The 21,166-nt window shown below is 38.5% G+C and overlaps 1 protein-coding gene across 1 annotated transcript; it reads left to right on the forward strand.

The window, feature by feature from the left end:
• Positions 1-3,718: 3,718 nt before the first annotated feature.
• On the forward strand, positions 3,719-19,424 carry RAB32 (RAB32, member RAS oncogene family). The gene is made up of 3 exons (XM_055266640.2): positions 3,719-4,123; positions 13,944-14,221; positions 18,917-19,424. The coding sequence occupies exons 1-3, from the start codon at positions 3,874-3,876 to the stop codon at positions 19,064-19,066; spliced, it is 678 nt and encodes a 225-aa protein (XP_055122615.1). The 5' UTR covers positions 3,719-3,873; the 3' UTR covers positions 19,067-19,424.
• The last annotated feature ends 1,742 nt before the right edge of the window (positions 19,425-21,166 follow it).

The following is a 21,166-nucleotide window of genomic DNA, read 5'->3' on the forward strand; positions in this document are numbered from 1 at the left end:
TACCAACAGCATTGACATCACCTAGAAACTCGTTAGAAATTTTGAATTTCAGGTTCCATCCCAGATATGCTGAATCAGAATTTAAACTTTTGTAAGATCCTACATCATTTATGTGAACTTTAATAATTGTATTGTAGTAAGAACACAACATAAAATTTACTTTCTTAAATGTTTAAGTGTGCAAGACTATTGTTAACTGTAAGCACGATGTGGTGCAGCAGATCTCTAGAACTTACTCATCTTGCATAATTGAAATTAGTAATTTCCCTTTTCTCCCTTACTCCAGACCCTGAAAATCACCATTGTCCTTCCTGATTTTCTGAGTTTGGCTATTTGAGATACCTTATATAAGTGGAATCATGCAGAATTCTTCCTATTGTGACTGGCTTATTTCACTCGGCATAACGTCTTTGAGGTTCATCCATGTTGTTGCATATTGTGGGAATTCCTTATTTTTAAGGTGGAATAATATTCCATTGTATAAGTATGGCTATTATATTTTTTAAAAGACAACAAGTGTTGGTAGAGATGTAGAGAAAATTGAATGCTTGTATACTGGTGATGAGAATGCAAAATGGTGCAGCCACTATAGAAAACAATACGGAGATTTCTCAAAAAATTAAAAATGGGACCACCATATGATCCAGCAATCCCACTTCCAGGTATTTCTCCAAAAGAATGAAAATCAGAATCTTGAAGAGATATTAGCACCCAAATGTTCAATACAGCACAATTGACAATAGTCAAAGTGTGGAAGCAATCTAAATATCTACAGAAGGATAAATGGATTAAAAAAAGTGGTATGTATTACTAGATACATAAGAACTTTTAAGTTCAAGAAGAGAATTCTGATCCAAACCACTGTGCTCCTAGACACTTATCAGCAACATCTCCTGGGAACTTGTTAGAAATGCAAATTATTTGCCTCACCCTAGATCTGAATCAGAACCCCTCTGTTTTAACAAACTCAGAACTCTCAAGTTTGAAAACCACTAATCTAAACCCTTATCCTGTCTTTGAATCATTGATCCACAACTTTATCCTGCCTTTAGCAGTGACCTTTTCTAATTTTAAGCACCACCACAATTCTGCCTCTAAAGTCAGTGGAAATTCAGGAGGGCTAGAGAAGGACGAATAAAAAAAAAAAAATCTATGGTATTACATATGTACGGAGCAAAATGCTGCACTTTGTCCAAAAATTGGAGGATTTCCTTTTTTTCCCAAACTGTACATGGGTTTGGAAGGGCTCTCTAATTGGGTGAACATAAAAGCCATGTACTGGTTGGCTGTACTTCCACATCTGTGGTTTTTCAATAGCTATTCTAGAAAAAGGTTTTACTCCCACCTTGACTTCTAAATTTTAAAACACCTCCATCTCTGAAAAACACTTTTCAATAATTGTCAATTAGAGTGAGGATAGTAGGGCAAGCAGCTGCTTTAGTTTATTTAAGAAAGCTGCCAGGCGAGGTCAGCTCCAGGTGTTTCTAAATATTAAGGTGATGGGGTACATCCCTCAACTTTATAGAGAAAGCAAGGGGCTGTCCCCCATGTTTCTTCTTTAAAATAAAAACCCACAAGGCTACTACTTTCCAATCAATTTCCTATGATTTATCTTAGTGCATTTACATCTAATCTTAGCGCACTACCAGATGAAGGCTGAAAAAGGATTGTTAGGGAAGTAAAGTAAGATGGCTTCAGAGTCCCTGCGTCTTCTTTCGCAAACTCCTTCCATAATTTAAATGCTAAAGCATGATAAGGTTTTTAATAGACTATTTTGTTGTGTGTGTGTGTGTATATATGTGTATATATATATATCTAAGGTATACGGCATGATTTTTGATATACATAGTGAAATAGTTACTAGAGTTAAGCAAATTAACAAATTAACATGTCCGTCATCTCATATAGTTACACAATTTTTTCTTTTCTTTTTTCTTTCTTTTTTTTTTTTTTCTTTTTTTGAGATGGTCTCACTCTGTGGCCCAGGTGGAATACAGTGGTGCAATTAAGCTCACTGAAGCCTGGACCTCCCAGGCTCAGGTAATCAGCCCATCTCAGCCTCCTGAGTAGCTGGGACTACAGGTGGGTGCCACCACACCTGGCTGCAATTTTTTTTTTTTTTTATGGTAACGGCACTTACAATCTACTCTCTGAGCAAATTTCTAGTTTACAATACAATATTATTAACTATAACGCTCATGCTACATTAGATCTTAGGACTTATTCATCCTATATAACTGCAACTTTGTACACTTTGACCTGCATCATTCCGTTTCTTCCCTGCCCCTGGTAACCACCACTCTTTCCATGTATTCCGTGTGTGTGTGTGTGTGTGTGTGTGTGTGTAAGATTCCACATGTAAGTGATATTGCACAGTATCTTTCTATCTTTCTTTTTGTGTCTGGCTTATTTCACTTAGCATAATGTCCTCCAGGTTTATCCATGTGGTTGCAAATGTCAGGATCGCCTTCTAAAGGCTGAATGATATTCCATTGTGTGTGTGTGTGTGCGTCCGTGTATATGCGCGCGTGCATGCATATATATGTATCACAATTTCTTTATCCATTCATCGTTAACAGACACTTTGGTTGTTTCCAAATCTTCGCAACTGTGAATAATGCTGCATGAACTTGAGAGCGATTTCTATGAGATCCTGATTTCATTTCCTTTGGGTATACAACCAGAAGAAGGATGGCTGGGTCACTGGCTTTAGCGACGATTTTTGCAATATCACACCAAAAGCCCAGGCAACCAAAGCAAACCTAGATAAATGGGACTTCATCCAACTAAAATGCTTCTGCACCGCATAGGAAATAATCAACAAAATGAAAAAAAAAAACAGCCTACAGATTGGGAGAAAATATTTGTGAGCCATATATCTGATACGGGGTTAATATCCAAAATACATTAAGTTCACAGAACTCAGCCAAAATAAATAAATAAAACACCCAGTTAACTAATGGGCAAAGGATCTGAATGGACTTTTCTTTTCAGACGAAGTACAAATGGCCAACAGGTATAAGAAAAGGCGCCCAAAATCACTAATGAACAGGGAAAAGCCACTAGGTATCTCCTCACACCTGCTAGGATGACTGTTATAAAAAAGATAAGCGATAATAAGTGTCGGTGATGTGCGGAGCAAAGGGAACCTTGTACACTGGTGGTGGGAATGTGCACTGGAACAGCCATTATGGAAAACCCTACGGAGGTTCACTCAAAAAGTTAAAAACAGAACTACCAGGCCAGTGTTATCCATCCTGGCCTGGTCAGGTGCCACTTCCTTTCTCATCTAAAGGGGACTGTTGGTGACCCAAGGCAAGGCCCGCAGGTATGGCTCTCCCTGCGGGCAGAGTAGGACAGGAGGTGGATTTCCAGGCCAGAGGCTTCCCGGCTGGGCCCGGAACCCAGGCTGACCCCCGAGGCCGACCCCGGCCCCGGAGGGGGCTCAACGACCTCGGCGCCTCCTCAGGCCCCCAGTGAACCTCCGGGGCCCATGAAGGCTCCAGGCCGGCTCCCCGGGGGCCCACCAGCGGGCGTCTGGACCTCCCTCCACGCCGTGACCGCCAGGAGGCGCCGCCCGGGAGAGGAAGTCCAGTTGGGCCCGGCCGGGCTTGAGGGGCGCAGGGCGGGAGCCGCCTCGCGCAGGGTCTTCCCCAGGCCGGCGCCAGGCCCTGCCCTCGTCCGGCCCCGCCCGGGCCGCGAGCACTGGCGGGTTCCGGGTCCTGTGACCGGTCAGGCGGCGTCAGCGGGCGCGGCGGAGGGCGGGCCGGCCTCGGGGGAGTTTCCGCGGCCGCCGGGGGCGCGGCGGCAGAGCGCGAGGCCGGGCAGGGGGCCAGACTCGGAGCCCAGGCGCGCCCGACAGCCGCAGCGCTCATGGCGGGCGGCGGAGCCGGGGACCCCGGCCTGGGGGCGGCCGCCGCCCCGGCGCCCGAGACCCGCGAGCACCTCTTCAAGGTGCTGGTGATCGGCGAGCTTGGCGTAGGCAAGACCAGCATTATCAAGCGTTACGTGCACCAGCTCTTCTCCCAGCACTACCGGGCCACCATCGGGGTGGACTTCGCCCTCAAGGTCCTCAACTGGGATAGCAGGACTCTGGTGCGTCTGCAGCTGTGGGACATCGCGGGTAAGCGCGGCCGCGAGTTTCCCACTCCAGAGCCCCGCCGGGCCGCCTGGCTCCTCTCTGCCTCTTTTCTTTTTCTTCTCTGCCTGAACTCGTCTGCCTGGGTACATTTAGGAGAAGAGAGAGGCCCAATCCAAGGGCGAGATGCGATGGACGCGGTCGGCTGGACTCGGTGGGGCCCGGAGGATGGGATGGGCAGTAGGAGTTGGAGCAGGTCCTGCACGCCAGAGCTCGCTCTCCTGAAGGGAGGCGAGGAGGCCAGGGGGCCTTTTCCAGAAGTTTGAACTCTGAATAATGCAAGTGTATCATACATACACCAGGACTAGTTGAGAAGGCTGCTTTGGAGCGGGTCAGCGCCTCTCAGCCTCAACTCAAGTTCAGAGGGATTGGGTGACTTACCCGAAGCTGCACTCCTAGTTAGTGACACCACCAAGACCAAAAGCCAGGTTCCTTTCCAGATCATTTTCCACCACCTGCCTTGGCTCTGAGACTGGCCTTTGTGAGGGAAACTCCATTCCTCAAATACTTTGCTCTCATCGGAAGCCCAGGACAGACACTCCGTGAAGATTTGGGAAAGCTTTTCTGAAACTTTACACTCACTCCTTCCTCTCTTGCTAAACCAACACCTAGTCCCATCCCTGGTGCCCTCGCCCCCCCCCCGCCCCCCCACTCCTCAATACACTGTTTCTCTGCCATTTGCTTTCATTTGTTCTGTTTGAGGGGGTACATTTCCCTCTGCTCTGATTTGTGAACACTTGAACTTTGCCTGGTGTGGTGGTTGGGAGTGGGCGTTTTAAGATGATGTTAACTATTGGAAAGTTCATAGAAATGGTACCAAGCCAAGCACCAGTGGCTCACGCCTGTAATCCCGGTACTTTGGAAGGCCTAGACTGGAGGATCGCATGAGCACAGGAGTTCGAGACCAGCCTGGGCTGTTAGTGAGATCCTGTCTCTACAAAATACATACATACATATATACATACGTACATACAAAAAATTAGCCAGGTGTGGTCGTGTGTGCCTGTAGTCCCAGCTACTCAGGAGCCTGAGGCAGGAGGATCACTTGAGCCTAGGAGAGGTCAAGGCTTCAGTGAGCTGTGTTCTCACCACTGTACTCCAGCCTGGTCAACAGAGTGAGACCCTATCTCAGAAAAAAAAAAAAAAAAGTACGAAAATTACTCTGTTCAATCATTACAGGTGTTAAGAAGCACAGTCTGCAGTACAGCATTAGAATGGGAGCTGGTTTAGGGTTAGAGGACACCTGAGGCCACCTTTCATTCTACAGTCCCTACACGGAAGCCCATAGAGGGTACAGCTACCTGGCTGGTAGCAGAGTGGTTGGGGGGGGATCACAGGTCTACTGTCTGTCTGCCAGGTAGTGCTCTTGTCATTTATAGCTTGTTACATAAGAAAGATTATTAAATAATTGTAACCTATAACTCATTCATTTAAGAGCACATTTCTGTCCCTCAGATAGGAGAATAAATGTATGCAACTCAGTCCCTCAGAAAAAAGGAGTAATCAGCCAGGGACTCAGCTTTTTGTTGTTGTTTTTTGTTACCAAAAACCAAAAGTTCGTTTGAAAAGTCATCTTTGAAGCCAGAGGTTTTTTCGAAACACTTCCTGCCGTTGCACAGAACCCTAATGAGCAGTATTTCTGCTTCTTGACAAAGTCATGGATTCTAAAGGTTGCCTTACCATGTGACAGTCATTCTCCAGGAATCTGCAGCATAGCTGAGGATTTTCACAAAGATGGTTTTAAAACCTTGCTTACAAGGGTGATCGACCTTGCCTTACTCTTTATGTAAATTATGGCATTTTGTTATTAAATTACGATTGGGTCCTACTGCTGGTAAATTAGTATGAGTAACTAGATTTTTAAGTGTTTGTAGTTAGAAACTTGAGAAAGTAAAAGCAGGAGTAAGATATAAATTTTCTTTCTGGTATCACCTCTTCTTTTTTTATTAATCACAGACCTCGAATGACAGGAAGGGGTCATATCTAGTTTTTATCAGACTCTGATACACATCTGCCTAGATGGGATATCCTTGTACTTTTCACTAAATCCAAAGCTTGAGTTTTACCAGGGAGGAAAACAGAAGTTTAAGATCTCCAAAAGGGATTTCTGGATGTTAGATATTGTTTCAACAGGTATTGTTGTCCCATACAGCAAGTACAGACCAGCAATTTACAAAATTAGAGGTAAATTTATAGAAATTATTAGGCTTACATTATAAGTAAGATTTTCAGAGATAGAATTTTAATATAAGGAAAGTGAGGGAGAAAAATAGCTTAGTGAGAGACCAAAAAAAAAACAACTGTTTTAGAGACCAAAAAAAGCAAAACAAAACAAAAAATCTTTAGCCTAAAGTTTGGAGAACTACATTACTAACTGTTTGATTTGAATATTTGAGCTACTAGTGAATCTCAGCTCATACCATTTGAATTAAGTAATGATGATGTAATGAAAGCAAACTGAAGGCTGCTCCACAAACTTCCCCCATGGCTAAGCATACTTGCCTTATGTAGTAACAAAGTTGGATCATATTTAATTCTCAAATAATAGAAATATTCTTTGATTGCAAAATAGTAGGTAGAGCCAGCTACTTGCCATAACTAAGTTAAGGTGTGGTGTTTTTACTAGTTAGGTTTTTTTTTTTTTTTTTTTTTTGGTTGCTTTAGTGAGAGGGCAAGGTAGTAAAGAAATTATGACAAATCTCCATCCTTGAAAGCTTTGGCAAGTATGATAGGCTAGAATTGTCAAATGTTTTCTACACATGTAGCCAAGCAGATTCAGCTGAACTCTTCAAGTTAAGAACCATTGTGATCCTCAGATACATGAATCTGTTCTTACGGCATTGAAGGAATCTGGCTTTAAAATACAGATGCAGTTTAGTGCAGTTTTTGTGTTAGACAATTGCGATCTCTTAACTCACACGTACTTTGGGACTGCTGCTCAAAACATAACTGAAATATACTAAAATCTGGAAGTCTTTGATAACACTTTACCGAGATCTTAATAAATGCATACTCAAGATATAGCAAGAGATGTCTCTGATCTTCCTTTTAATGCCCAGTATAGGTAAAGTAGTATTTGGTTTACTATTATATACTTATTGCCTATTAGTCACCATAGAATTTTTCAGGCAAATTGAAAGACTGGTCTAGGTTAAATCTTAAAAAACAAGTTTGTCCATTTAGGTCTAGTATACTTTAGCCTTCATGTATTGACTGAGTGATTTGCTTTTTAGGATCAACATTTTTTAATAAAAATCTGAATGAGTAACTCTCCTTTGGGCCAAAGGACAAATTGGGAACAATCTGCTCTGAAGTTCATATAAATGATATTTACCCAAGCATAAAATGCATGCTTAGAAGATATAAACTATATAATTTATGCCTAAACTTATTTTACATTGTTTTAATTCCCATCCAAAATAGAATGTGGATCCTGATTGCCTTGCTCCATCTTATACTTTGTCAATTAGTATACCTAGTAATCTCCCTTTGTCTTTTTTTTCATAACTCTCCTATCATCCTTCATGAGCAAGAATCTAGAATATTACCTCTGACACTTTCCTGATTTTAAAGGTAGTTTTCAGTCAGATATACACATATTTCTAATAATAAAGAAGCCATGCTTTGAGGAATTAGTCTGTGTAATTATTTGTAGTCTCCATCTTAAACACAGATCCTGCAGTTAAGTTTCCAGTGTTTATTGGTGGCTGATTACATACCAAGTCATTTACAAGGCTTTTTAAAATCTTTGTTACATATGGGTAATCTGGCTCTTGTACTATCTTGCCATCCTCAGCCTTATTCAAGCTCAATTGCTGTGCTGAATTATAAGCAAAGCCTACTGGCTCATTTACATCTGTAAATCTTTCACTATTCCTGAGTCCTGAGACACCTTTGAGTGCCACAGTCTGGGCTATCCATTCACAATTGTCCAGGCAGGCAGCTGGTCAACGTAATAACATTTGTATTACTGCACATGGAAATTCCCCTGATAATGGTAGTCCTGTTGCCCTTCCGTTTTGAATATGTTACCGTTCTTCACTGCCTCAATTAGCCCTCATAAGCTAAAAGGTGCTCAGGTTAGCAGTAGAGATAGTGGAGCATAGATAGGAAGTTCTACAACTTTCCTTTGCTCTCAGCCATTTGCCATTCTACCTTTTGAGTTGAATGAATTGTAGGTTTTAGTGGTCCTGTAATCTAAACACAGAGAGGTATAGTAACTTGTATGGAGACAGGTTTCATGACTCAGATATGAAAGCAATACGCTTTTAAAAGGATAGCAGAATTTTGGTTTATTGATGTCAAAACAGCAGCACAAATACTTTTCGAAATTTTCAAATGTTCTGGTTATCATGAAATTAGTCATGTATATGTTGTCTTGACCTTCCAATTTTCTTAAGCTTTTGATATGAAAATTTCAGTGAGTCTTATTCTGTTATAAATGTACCCAGGATTTTGTTTTTAGTCAGATATGATGGGGACATCAGATCAGGAGATGGATTGCCATTTGAAAGATAGTTTATTACAGTTCCCAAGAGTGGGGGCACATTATGCCACACCACACAAGATCACAGGGAAAAGCAGCAGGGTTGGTCATGAGAAAGAAGGAGCAAGGAAAATGCGTGGGCTGGAGCTTTTACTGTGGCTTTTGCAGGAAGGAACCAGTGAGGTAGGGTAGGTAAGCTGAGCAAGTTGAGGATTGGCTAGTTGGAATAATTTTGGTGTACTCTGGGTGATAGGAGTGGTCTCTAGTTGTCAAGTATCGAGCCCTGGGGTGATTTGGGACAGGGGATAGTGTCCCAGACTGCAGGAGCCTGGTGCAAGGAGACAGGTGGGAGGTATGGATTTAGGATTGATGGGCTGACTGATACGGTGTACATATCAAAGGTGTGCTCTAAGATAGCTCCTTTCTCTCTCTAGAAATTAGCTAACCGCTAACCGTGGGAGGGTCAGTCCCACCCCAGGCCCACAGTGCCCCAAGTTGTCAAAACATCATAAAATACAGAAAAACAAAGCACAATTAATACATATTCCTAGGCACTTACTAAAGATTGAGAGATTAAAGTACTCTTCCAAAGAAGGAAAATTTGAAGGTCTCAGATTTATAGCCTAGGAATAGCATTTCCTTAAAATAATGAGGATTTCACACTAAATCAACACTTAAGTAATAGAGAGTGGGCTACGTCCGCAAGTTTAAGTTATCTTAAGTTTGTAGAGATCTTCTCTTGGATGGTGAAAGAAGTGCATAGATATAAATTTGGGGAGACTTCTGGAGGGTGAGAAAAAAGAACAAGGTAAAGTTGCTTTAGAATTCTGTTATTCAATTATATTTTCAAAAGTTTTTTTGTGCTTTTTAATAGTTGAGTAGGCTGCAAATATCTAGTCTTTTCACTGTTCTTTTACTGATCTTGAGAAAGACATACCCAGATGAAAATAAATGGATGGCAAGGGTTTAGTTTAAGGCTCTAACAGTCTTTCTAATTAACAGATGCCCATGTATTCTCCTCTTCCGCATTATTTTCGCTCACTTCTATCCAGATATTTTTCTTAAGCATCATCTGTAGTGGTTTTTCTATTTTTTTCATTCAGTTTTGTTACTCTTTTACTTTACAGATTTATTTAATCTCAGTTTCAAAGGTGGTAGATGAGCAAAAATGATACTTTGTACGTGATTTAAGTTAGTTTTACAACTGGAGGAACTTAGCACATCTATGTGTTGTAAATCTTTGAAGCAACATAGTTAAATATAGGTTACACCTACTTAGGTTTTTGGAGAGCAACCCTTAATTTTATGTTACAATTATTATTTTAAATTCATCTTATCTTTTCCCACTCCCTAATTAAACTTCATGTGTTTTGGAAATTTTTGTTTTTTAACTTGCTTTACCATCTCTGAAGCACTAATGAATTAGTTAAGAATTTCTTAAAAAGAGATTACAAATTCATTAAAATAGAAAGTATATTTTACTATTATTTTAGAAAATAAACTATTTCCCTAAATACATGGTCTTGGCCTTTTGATGCTAGGTTATTTACATTTTATTCCCATTGCCGTCTGGATTCAGTGATTGTAGAATATATAGAAAATCGGTATAACATTCAAGTTATAATACGGGAACCTAAAATGTCAATGTTAGAGCCAGGAGGACTTAGTGATCCCTAAAGATCCCTGAGACCAGTTGGCATAGTTAAGCCAAAAAAGTTTCTTGCCTGAGGTTGCTTGAATTTGGGTGCTTGGCATTCTGAATCTCTGGTATAGTTGGACTTTTATCAAGTTTGTTTTTCTCTGCAAACCATTTTTACCATTACAAGGTATAGCACATAACGAGCTAATAGTTTAAAGCTTTCACATGTTTAATGTGCCATTTTTAAAAAGCATACTCAGGCTTTCATCATGCAATAAACTTGTGGAGCACTTAATAATAGCTGACGTTTATGCAGGGCGTACCTGGCATTTTACACTGTTTTGAACTTGAAGTATAACTTAACATGCATAGACCCTAAGTGGATACATTTATGAATTTTTATATACCATCTCCACTTCAAGATATAGAATATTCTTAGCCTCCTAAAACAGAAGTCAGCTACGTTTTCTATAAAGGGCCTGACAAGTGTTTTAGGTTTTGTAGGCCATTTCATCTATGTGGCTACTACTCAACTCTGCCATTGTAGGTCAAAAACAGACATAGACAATATGTAAACAAATAAGGGTGACTGAATTCCAGTAAAACTTTTTTTAGCTGGATTATGCCATTGGCTGTAGTTCATCAAACTGCCCTGGAAGTCTTAGGCAGGGACTAAGTTTAACCATCTCAGTGACCCTCGAATGTAGGTATTATTTTGTATACTTTTATGGAGGTATAATTGACATACAATAAGCAGTACAATTTGAAAAGTTTTTACATCATTATATTCAATATTTCAAATATTTTCATCATCACAAAAGTGTTTTTCTCTTGCCCCTTTGGAATATATATACCCTGCCTTTCCCAAGGCAACCATTTATCTGCTTTCTTTTACCGTATTGGCATAGTTTGCACTTTTTTCAATTTGATATGAATGAATTCATGTAACATTACCCACCTGCACTCTGACCTGGCTTCTTTTATAAAGCATAATGATTTTGAAATACATCCATGTTGTTGCTTGTATCCATGGTTTTGTTCCTTTCTTTTCTATTGTTGTGCTGTATTTCGTTGTATAACTAGACGATAGTTTATCCATTAATCTGTCGATTGACATTTTATTTGGCATGTGTGAACATAATGAACGTGACTTTGAGAGTTCCAGTTGTCCACATCCTGGTCAACACTTGGTGTATTCGGACTTCTTAGTTTTAGCCATTCTTGTGGGTGTGAAGTGTCGTTGTGATTTATATTTACATTTCTCCAGTGAGTCATGATGTTGAACATCTTTTCCTGTGCTTATTTTCTCATCACATACATTTTTTGGTAAACTGTCTGTTCCAATCTTTTGCTTACATTATTAATTTTTTTATCTTCTTCTTTGGGAGTCTTGAGATTTTTATATATTCTGGGTACAAGCCCTTTGTCAGATAAACCATTTGCATTTTTTCTCCTAGCCATTGCCTTTTGTTTTCACTTACTTAACCATGTAATTGATACTTTTAATTTGCCCTATAGTGTGGTTGTTTAAAAAGTACACTCTGATGTCAGGACTGCCACCGAATTTTGAATCCTAATCTTGGGAACTAAAGAAAATGAATTAATATTTTTAAGCCACAGGATCTTCTAAATTACTTGTCATAAACATTTCTGATTTTCTTGTGCTTACCGGAAAGGTTATATGAGTAAATATTTAAATAAGACTCACTAATAAAAGGAAATACTTGAAATTTACAGATGATTCACAAAATAAAAAAAAAGCAACAGTCACTAAAGTTTAACAGCTCTTTGTTAACTTCTAGGTTTCTGACTGTTCTTTTACTCATTTGGCACCCCACTCTCTTTTCTAAATTAAAGATATAGTCCAAAGGAATACTTTATTACCTTTTGTTTATCTGACAAAGGGCTTGTACCCAGAATATATAAAAATCTCAAGACTCCCAAAGAAGAAGATAAAAAAATTAATAATTTAAGCAAAAGATTGGAACAGACAGTTTACCAAAAAATGTATGTGATGAAAAAATAAGCACAGGAAAAGATGTTCAACATCATGACTCACTGGAGAAATGTAAATATAAATGTAATTATCTTGAAATCTTACTTTTTCAATTTCCTAATTTAAGACTATCATATCTTGTTGCTTAGTCTTTTCATATTCAATAATTAAAATATATAAAAATGGAAGTGGTTGGTAATGTGTGCACTGCATTTGAAATTGGAGTCTGAATCATTTCAATGCATATAGTCTTTCTGCAGAATAGCGATTTTGAACAGTTGGCATATCATCTAAGTTTTTATAAATGTCAGCATTATGAGCCAATGAACTATATAATGGTCAGATTTACATTACAGTAAAATATGAACATAATAGTAGGGTTTCATATGTGACCATTTGTTACAGTAAAATTTAGACCTTTGGACTATTACAGTACAGCTTCAGTTAAACCATATAAGGAGTCATCACAAAACAAACCTTAAATTATCCATTCACATTTGACCATTGTTTTATTCTTCTTCCATTATTCCCTAAAACAATATATAAAATTATATTGCATTGTAGAGTTTGGAGAAGGAAGAATTTTATATTTTGGGGTATCTTTGCATCTGTGCAGAGAAAATGTATCAATAAAATGTAGATAAAGCCTGTTGCTCATGTGTTTCAAGAGAAAAGTGTCTTTATCATAGAACAGAGTGATACATCTTAGATGTGCATTGATTGCTAATCATTTTTCCTTCACACTGTAGTCAGTAACTAAGTCAAGGCAACTGCAAGATAGTTCAGAAAGGCTAGCATCCCACTTCTATAGGTGTGTGGAAGTCAGAAGACCTGGATTCGAGTCCTGTCTTCTTTAGTCAGTGCCACTATAATCCTGGCCAAGCATCCATTTTCCTGTTGTTACATCTGTCAGATGAAAAGAAGGGTCTTTCCTATGCCAAAGATTAGTACAATAGCAGATAGTAAGAGAATGCTTTGCAAAGTCCTATATAATGTACAAAGAAGATTTTTCCAAAAGTGTTTGACATAAGTTAAATTATTTGAAAAGTACAATGATATCTGAAGAACCCTGGAATTGATTCTTCTCGTAACAACACAACCAATTGTGCTTTTTGTTCTGAAATAGATTTTCATGTGTCTACTACTTACAGGGGTGAAATCTTGCATATTGAGTCAGAAGTGGGTATGGGCTAGAGATAAGAAGGAGAGATGAGTTGAGAACATGAACTACTTTATCTCATGTCCAGCCCTAATCTATTTGACTAGCATGTTACCCACTGCACTTATCTCCTTCCTGCAGGCTTCATTTCTTCTATTCTTGTCTCTTCTTCCTCTACTTCCAGCTTTGTGTTTTCCTTTAGTGCCTCTCTTCTCTTAGACTAAGGGGAGAGGAATTGGAATAAATGACAGACTTTGTAGCTTTAAATATTGTCATATTGGTTTTTATGGAGAATATGTTGTACAGATCATAAAACTAATTCATTATGTACTTAAACCAAATTATCAGACACATCTGCCCTATGGGTCATGGTCTGTATGGATAGCCTTGATCACACCAGGTTATGTTGCTGTGGAATGGAAGATATTTGTTCATAGTATTGCTCTTGGGGTAAAAGGGGTTATACCTAAATGTAGACTCTGTCTGAATTACAAGTTTTTAATTTTTTCTTATATTTATGTCTAGGGCAGGAGCGATTTGGCAACATGACCCGAGTATACTACAAGGAAGCTGTTGGTGCTTTTGTAGTCTTTGATATATCAAGAAGTTCCACATTTGAGGCAGTCTTAAAATGGAAAAGTGATCTGGATAGTAAAGTTCATCTTCCAAATGGCAGCCCTATCCCTGCTGTCCTCTTGGCTAACAAATGTGACCAGAACAAGGACAGTAGCCAGAGTCCTTCCCAGATGGACCAATTCTGCAAAGAACATGGCTTTGCGGGATGGTTTGAAACCTCTGCAAAGGTGAGATCTGCTTTGCTTATGCATCTTTTGCTTTCTGGCTCATAAATCTGAGCTGTAACTGTAAAGTATTTAGATGTATTTATGTGAGTGGTGTTTGAAAGTCTGGAAAATGAGAAATGTAGCATGGATGTGTTATAGCTTCTTTCGGTCCACAACAGGACTGCTTTCCAAATTGGCTAATGGCTAATAGAAGGGCAGATTTTCCATCAAAACAAAAAGAGTTATTTAGAGCAAAAAGCAAATGACATTTTCTGTGAGTTGGAGTTTTTAACTTCTCATGCAACTAGAGTGGATGGGGGTATTGTCAAGCACAAGAATTTTTGGTTTTTACAAAAGGCTGAGTGAATAGGAAGATGCCTCTGGTGAAGATGTGTGTCACATGCAGGACCATGTGAAAAGATCAGAGAGGAGAGATTTATTCAGATGATGTTTGAAGAGTTTTAGGTTAACTGTGTACGAAAGATTTGAAACAGCCGGAAAGTATCAACATTTGTGGTATGCTTCATAAACAGTAGAGTGAGAATTTTTTCTTTTGTCTATTATGGAAAGCTGAATAAAATATTTTCTGAAGGAAAAAATAAAACACTAAGTTGGCTTTCAAAAATCTTAACAGTCTAGTGACCAGGCACGGTGGCTCATGCCTGTAATCCTAGCACTGTGGGAGGCCGAGGCAGGTGGATCGGGCAGATCGCTTGAACTGGGAGTTCGAGACCAGCCTGGGCAACGTGGTGAAACCCCGTCTCTACCAAAAATACACAAAGTAGCTGAGCATGGTGGTGCATGCCTGTGGTCCTAGCTTCTCGGGAGGCTGAGGCGGGAGGATCACTTGTGTCTGGGAGGCAGAGGTTGCAGTGAGCTGAGATCACGCCACTGCACTCCAGCCTGGGTGACAAAGTGAGACCCCATCTTGAAAAAAAAAAAATCTCAACAGTCTAGATTAGAAAAAAGGTGAAAATTATACATATATAAAATGTTTGGGGGGAGTTACGTGCATTGGAAGTTTCACTTAAGGGGGTTAGTGACAATCAGATTTATGTAAGAATGATGAAATGTTTGAAAAATTCTGTGATGACAGATAAACATTATACCATAAATTTGTTGAAATCTTAACACAGTTCTAGCTTTTAGCTTATGTTCTGTGGATTTCGTGTGTGTGTTTATGTGTGTTTTTTATATATGTATGTATGTATCATTGTTCCTCCAAATCACCCACCTCATTCTGGATATTTACTATCAGATTAGGTTTAGCTCTACTAGAAACTTACCCTTAGAGTGAAAAACTACTTGATGCCAATGATGATCTGCAGGATCAAAGCAAAGCAATGAGAGACTGCACAAAAGGAGACTGCTCCAAAAATATTGCGCAGTGATGGAGTCACTGGGAAAAAAAAGACTGTCTACTGCAGGCGGAAATGTACACTCCTAAGCTAGAGGCTAATTGTTTGAATAAATATAGCATCTTAAAATTTCCTTTCATAAATAAAACATAGTGATAGAAGAAAGATGAAGCCCAGGAGTGCTATGTGAGCACTTAACCTGACATGAAGGAGAAAATCACAGAAAGAAAGCCTTCTTATAGAGAAGTCACCTCATTCTCCCAAGAAGCTAGGACCACAGGCATGTGCCACCATGCCCAGCTACTTTTTGTATTTTTAGTAGAGACAGAGTTTTGCCATGTTGCGCAGGCTGGACTCAAACTCTTGAGCTGGAGCGATCTGCCCGCCTCAGCCTTCCAAAGCACTAGGATTACAGGTGTGTTCTTCTGGACACTCATGCCTTCTGCTCTGTATGCCTATTGGGTGATTTGCTCTACTTGCCAGCTTTGCTGTAAAAAGACAAAAAAAAAAAGGCAGTAAATATAACTGCTTATGCGAGTGTGCATTTTGGTGGAGGAGTTTTATAAATGATAGACAAAATTCCCCTTTAGGCTCTATTTAATCTTTCAGATAATAAATCCAGATTTGCCCCCAGATGTAAGACGTCATGTGACTAGTAGCTTGTGACTGTGTAAGTCATCGGTTTCATTTTATGTATGGATAGGATTACACGCAGAGGTGAAAGGTGAAACACTGGTTAAGAGTAAAAGTTTCAAGTTTGCTCCGTGCTTCCCTACAAATACAATAGAAGCAGCTTCTGTAGAATTTCCTTAGCAGTAAACCAGGCGTGTTCCAAGAGAATAACAGTAATAAAAAAATTTAGGTTAAAAATCTTAGAGTTAAGGCTTAAAGTACTGCCTAAATGTCACTAATAGGTACACTTCTGAGCTGGCCAGCAGCTAACTTCAGATCTGACTTTTGCTTGAATTGCAGTCATCTGACTTTCACTAGAAACATAGGCAAAAGATAACTTTTGCAAATAAATTTCATCATTTCACCTTTATGGCAAATAATGGATTTCTAATATGAAACTTTAATAATATTAACATATGGGAATTACATTAACATGTGACCAATTACACTAACATTGGAATTTTAACCAACTGTCTCCAAATACAGTTAGAGAATTTTATAATTATTTGATATAATGAGGATAGCTGGGACTGAATGTCACTTGGACATTCAAAAGATCAATACTTGAATTAAAGTTAACACTTACCTTGGGAGTGGAGGTAAAAAATAAATAAAAAGCTTGTTTCAGTGCTATGAAAGATGCCTGTAAATAGCACAGCTGTTTTAGGTTTCTTGTTGTCTGAGAAAGGCTTTACAAATAAGGAAAAAGGCTATAATGAACCTTGTAGCATTGGATTGGATTAGAGATTAATATGAGCTTCAGGTTTCATATGTGTGTGTGTAAGAGTATATGCATATATATATGTGAGTGTGTATAGATATATGTATGTACACACACATATGTGTAAACAGATAAAGAAGTTGATACAGATGCATGTGTGTATACATACATTTATTTACTAGCCATACCTGCTGAGAGGGCTTAAAAGGAATGACACCACAGAACCAATTAACTTACCTCGTGCTCAAAATTCGGTTTTTAAATATCATTCTTCAGTAAAAAGAATGGGAATCCCTGGAGAAATGCCTGATTTTAGGACGGGTGGGACAAGTCAAGTAAAGATGTGCCTGAGATATTTTGTTGTGCAAGAAACTAACGAAATGCTCACAAAATGATGGGGACATGTGACAAAGATACAGGATACTGCCATACAAGCTCCAAACATGTGAGACGATTTGAGCAACAAACTAAATAATTACTATAATGGGTTCAACTTACAGAGTAAACTAATAATCCATGATAGAAATGAACAAATTAATAAATAAATGGGGGAGAAGGGAAACTCTTTTTTTATTTTTATTTATTTTTATTATACTTTTAAGTTTTAGGGTACATGTGCACAACGTGCAGGTTAGTTACATATGTATACATGTGTGGAACCTCTTTCTAACAGTAGAATTCCAGCTAATAAATGTAGAAGGAATGGCAGAAATAAAAAAGTCACCGTTAAACACCACAGTGATGATTGTTGTAGGGAGAAATTAATTGATGCTAACATTAGTGGGGAAAAGTGTGGTGTGAAACAGGATATTTACATATTTGCACTAAGTACAAAGGGAAAAATAACTTTTCTGTGGAGAAACCTGGCAAAAACAACTTTAAGCAGTATGCTTCCTGATAAACTGTGCAGGGTACATCACTTGTGTTTTATTTCTGCCAAAAATACATAAGTTGAATTTAATGATAAGGAAACATTGAACATCACAGATGGAGGTATATTCACCGGCCAGTGCTCACTGAGAGTGTCAAGGTCATGAAAAGCAAGGAGACTGAGGAACTGTTCCAGAGTAAAAGAGACCAGGGCAACAACAGTGAAATACAGCATATGATCCTGGATCTGAAATAGGGCATTGAGATAATTGATGCAATTTGAGTAAGCTTGTTAGACTAACACTGATACAACACTACTATGTAATTTCCTGATTTTGATAGTTGTATTCTGGTTATCTAAGATGTTAACATTTGAGAAATATGTGTGAATGGTAGGAGTGTTTACTTTTTTGGCAATATTTTTGTAAATCTGAAATTATTTAAAAATGAACAGTTAAATATTTTTAAAAATAAGCACAATTTTTGCAATGTGTTACTTACCGTGTATTTAATGATAACTTATAATTCAGCCACACAAATGCTGTGCCAGCTAATAATTCCTTGGGGTGTCGTTAATGGACATTGCACTGACAGCATTGTTTCAGGCTAATTTATGCATGACAACTAAAAGGAATAATTTGTACTTAGAGATGGAGAAATAACATGATACCTTTATCATATTTTAATGTGGTTTGAGCCCTTTCAATTTTTTTCACAGTGTATCCTGACTGCTTGAATTAGATATTCAAGGGCAGGAATTTTTTTATTTGGAATGGCTTTATTATATGAATTGCAGCCCAGAGCAAAGATTCATTTTTCAACCATCAAGATAGCTCATTGAACCTCAGTGGCAAAGGTTTAAGATAGGAACATCAGAAAAGGTGTCCTTCATAAAAATAAGGGAGTTCTTTCCATCACCACATTATCCTTTAACATTCAACTGTAAGTGGGCACACACTTTAGTATTAGAGGAAAGTAGCTGTGCCCTTGCAATGCCACCTGTAACAAATTTTCCTGGTCACATTCATACTCTTAATGCCTTATTCTAAGAATTAATCCTAAAAATTAATCCTGTTCTTCATTTCTGCATTACAGGATAACATAAACATAGAGGAAGCTGCCCGGTTCCTAGTGGAGAAGATTCTTGCAAACCACCAAAGCTTTCCTAATGAAGAAAACGATGTGGACAAAATTAAGCTAGATCAAGAGAACTTGAGAGCAGAGAGCAAATCCCAGTGTTGCTGATACAGCTTCTGCTTCTCTTGTGTGTGCCTCAGCTCTGAAGAAGTTCCTGAGAATGGGTTACGGATGTCATGTTAGCTGTGAGTCTGTCTTCCCACAGGTGGCACTTCAAAAGGCAGCACCACTGGGCGCCTGCACTTATTTGAAAATGGAACTTTGGGAGAAGTATCCCTGCTAGTGGCTCTGTAACTTAACAGATGACAATTAGGCTTTTGCCATTGTTGCCATCATATGGAAGATAATGTTTACATCCTTTTAAACATCTTTTTATATGACAGTTCCTCAGGATTTGGTAAGCCTTCCAAGCTGTAGCTTTCAGTGTAAGTGCTGGGGTGGTAATAAAATGTTACCTCCAGTCTTATGGTCGTTTTGAGTCTATATTTTTGCCATCTTATTGCATCCTCACTTTTTAGGGGGGTTTTTAGATTCTATTAGCCACAAAGGCTTGAGATTTCTCTTCAGCAATTTTCTATTCAAAACTTTGGAAAGGCCAGGTGTGGTGGCTCATGCCTGTAATCCCAGCACTTTAAGAAGGTGAGGCAGGAAGATCACTTGAGCCCAGAAGTTTGAGGTCACAGTGAGCTATGATTGCACCATGGCACTCCAGCCTGAGCAACAGAGTGAGAACTTCTTTCTTAAAACAAAGCAAAACAAACAAACAAATCTTTTGAAACTTCGTGTAAAATTATTTTCCTTACATATAACTTAACCATTCATAGCTGGTGTGGCATGTGGTCACTCTTCTTAAATACATTAAAATGACCTTCTTAATGACTGAAAAAGTACTCACAGCACATCTGTATTATGGATGTTTCCTTCTGGATATGGTTACTACCCCTTGGAAACTATATAAATCAGCATTTCTTCTTCTCTCTCCCTAGTCCTTTCTCTCTTCTCTTCTTCCTGTGTGTTTATGTTCATAACTGAGGGCCTAAGTGATACGACGGTTGCAATTCTTTCTGAAGTCTGTGATAGCAATGGCCAAGGAGAGAATGTATTTCAATGCATATACAATTAAATCTGAGCTTCTATAGTATGAATTGTGAAAGACACTAGGTCATGTATGGTTTTATATAAGGGTTGGGACATTTAAGGTATAATATCTAAGAAACTTAAGGCAGACTCACAATATTTGCATTACCATTTAAGCCAATTAAGGAAAATAATAAATATTTTGACTGAAGTCTTACTTTTGAATTAGTATAGTTCTATAATAGAAAGGTAATATGGGATGCACTTTTCTGCCTTAGAAAACTTTGTTCACTTTTGCCTTTTGTTTTTAAGGGACTTACTTATATCACGTCCAACTTACTGATTTAAGAAAGGTCCAAACTTATTTCTTTCAAATAAAATTTTAAGAGTTTTGTGACACAATCCTAAGCTAATGCAAAATGAGACCTTGACCAAATTTGTTTTATACATTAAGTGAACTTGGATGGGAAGGATTCATTAATTTATTGAGAACAAAAACAAAACAAAAGCCTAAGCTTGGCAAGATCTAATCCCAACACTTTGGTAGGTCAAGGCGGGAGAATCTCTTGAGCCCAGGAGTTGAAGACCAGCCCTAGCAACATAGAGAGAACTTGTCTCTACAAAAATCAAAAACAAAAACAAAACACTGAAAAACACAGCAAGAAGTGCATTTGCTTTGACAGCTATGTTCTGGGAATAAATAATAGTTGTCAGGGACCATAAAATGTAGCTCTCTTTTCATTAAACCTAAGTTTTGCCTAGAAATCACATATATGTTTATATATTTAAGTAAGAAAAAAACCCTTTTGACCTCTTTGGATATGTATACTACATATCTACATAGCATCAGATTTTCTGAAGTGAAAATGTAAAAGACCCTGTTTAAGTAGTATATATCATTTAATGTCTATAACACCTATTTTTTTAAATATTGAATTAACTCTTTCTAAAATATGTTTCATACTCCTTAGTTTTTTTCTACTCTAGGTACAACTTTTCAACCTTTTTTATATTTCAAAGTCCAATGGTATTAAGTATGAAATGGTGCTTAACCTCAAATGTTAGAAATATAAAGCTTATCCTAAGTAGTTTCTGAAAAGATTGAAATCTGCTTGGAATTTTCTTTTTTAT

Source organism: Symphalangus syndactylus, chromosome 2, assembly GCF_028878055.3.
Source record: "Symphalangus syndactylus isolate Jambi chromosome 2, NHGRI_mSymSyn1-v2.1_pri, whole genome shotgun sequence".
Classification (NCBI taxonomy): Eukaryota; Metazoa; Chordata; class Mammalia; order Primates; family Hylobatidae; genus Symphalangus; species Symphalangus syndactylus.

Excerpts from the sequence above, each read along its gene's own strand:
- RAB32 (XM_055266640.2), top strand. The coding sequence starts at position 3,874 with ATGGCGGGCGGCGGAGCCGGGGACCCCGGCCTGGGGGCGGCCGCCGCC. Across the intron at positions 4,124-13,943 it reads GCAGCTGTGGGACATCGCGG|GGCAGGAGCGATTTGGCAAC; the intron begins GTAAGCGCGGCC and ends ATTTATGTCTAG. Across the intron at positions 14,222-18,916 it reads GGTTTGAAACCTCTGCAAAG|GATAACATAAACATAGAGGA; the intron begins GTGAGATCTGCT and ends TCTGCATTACAG.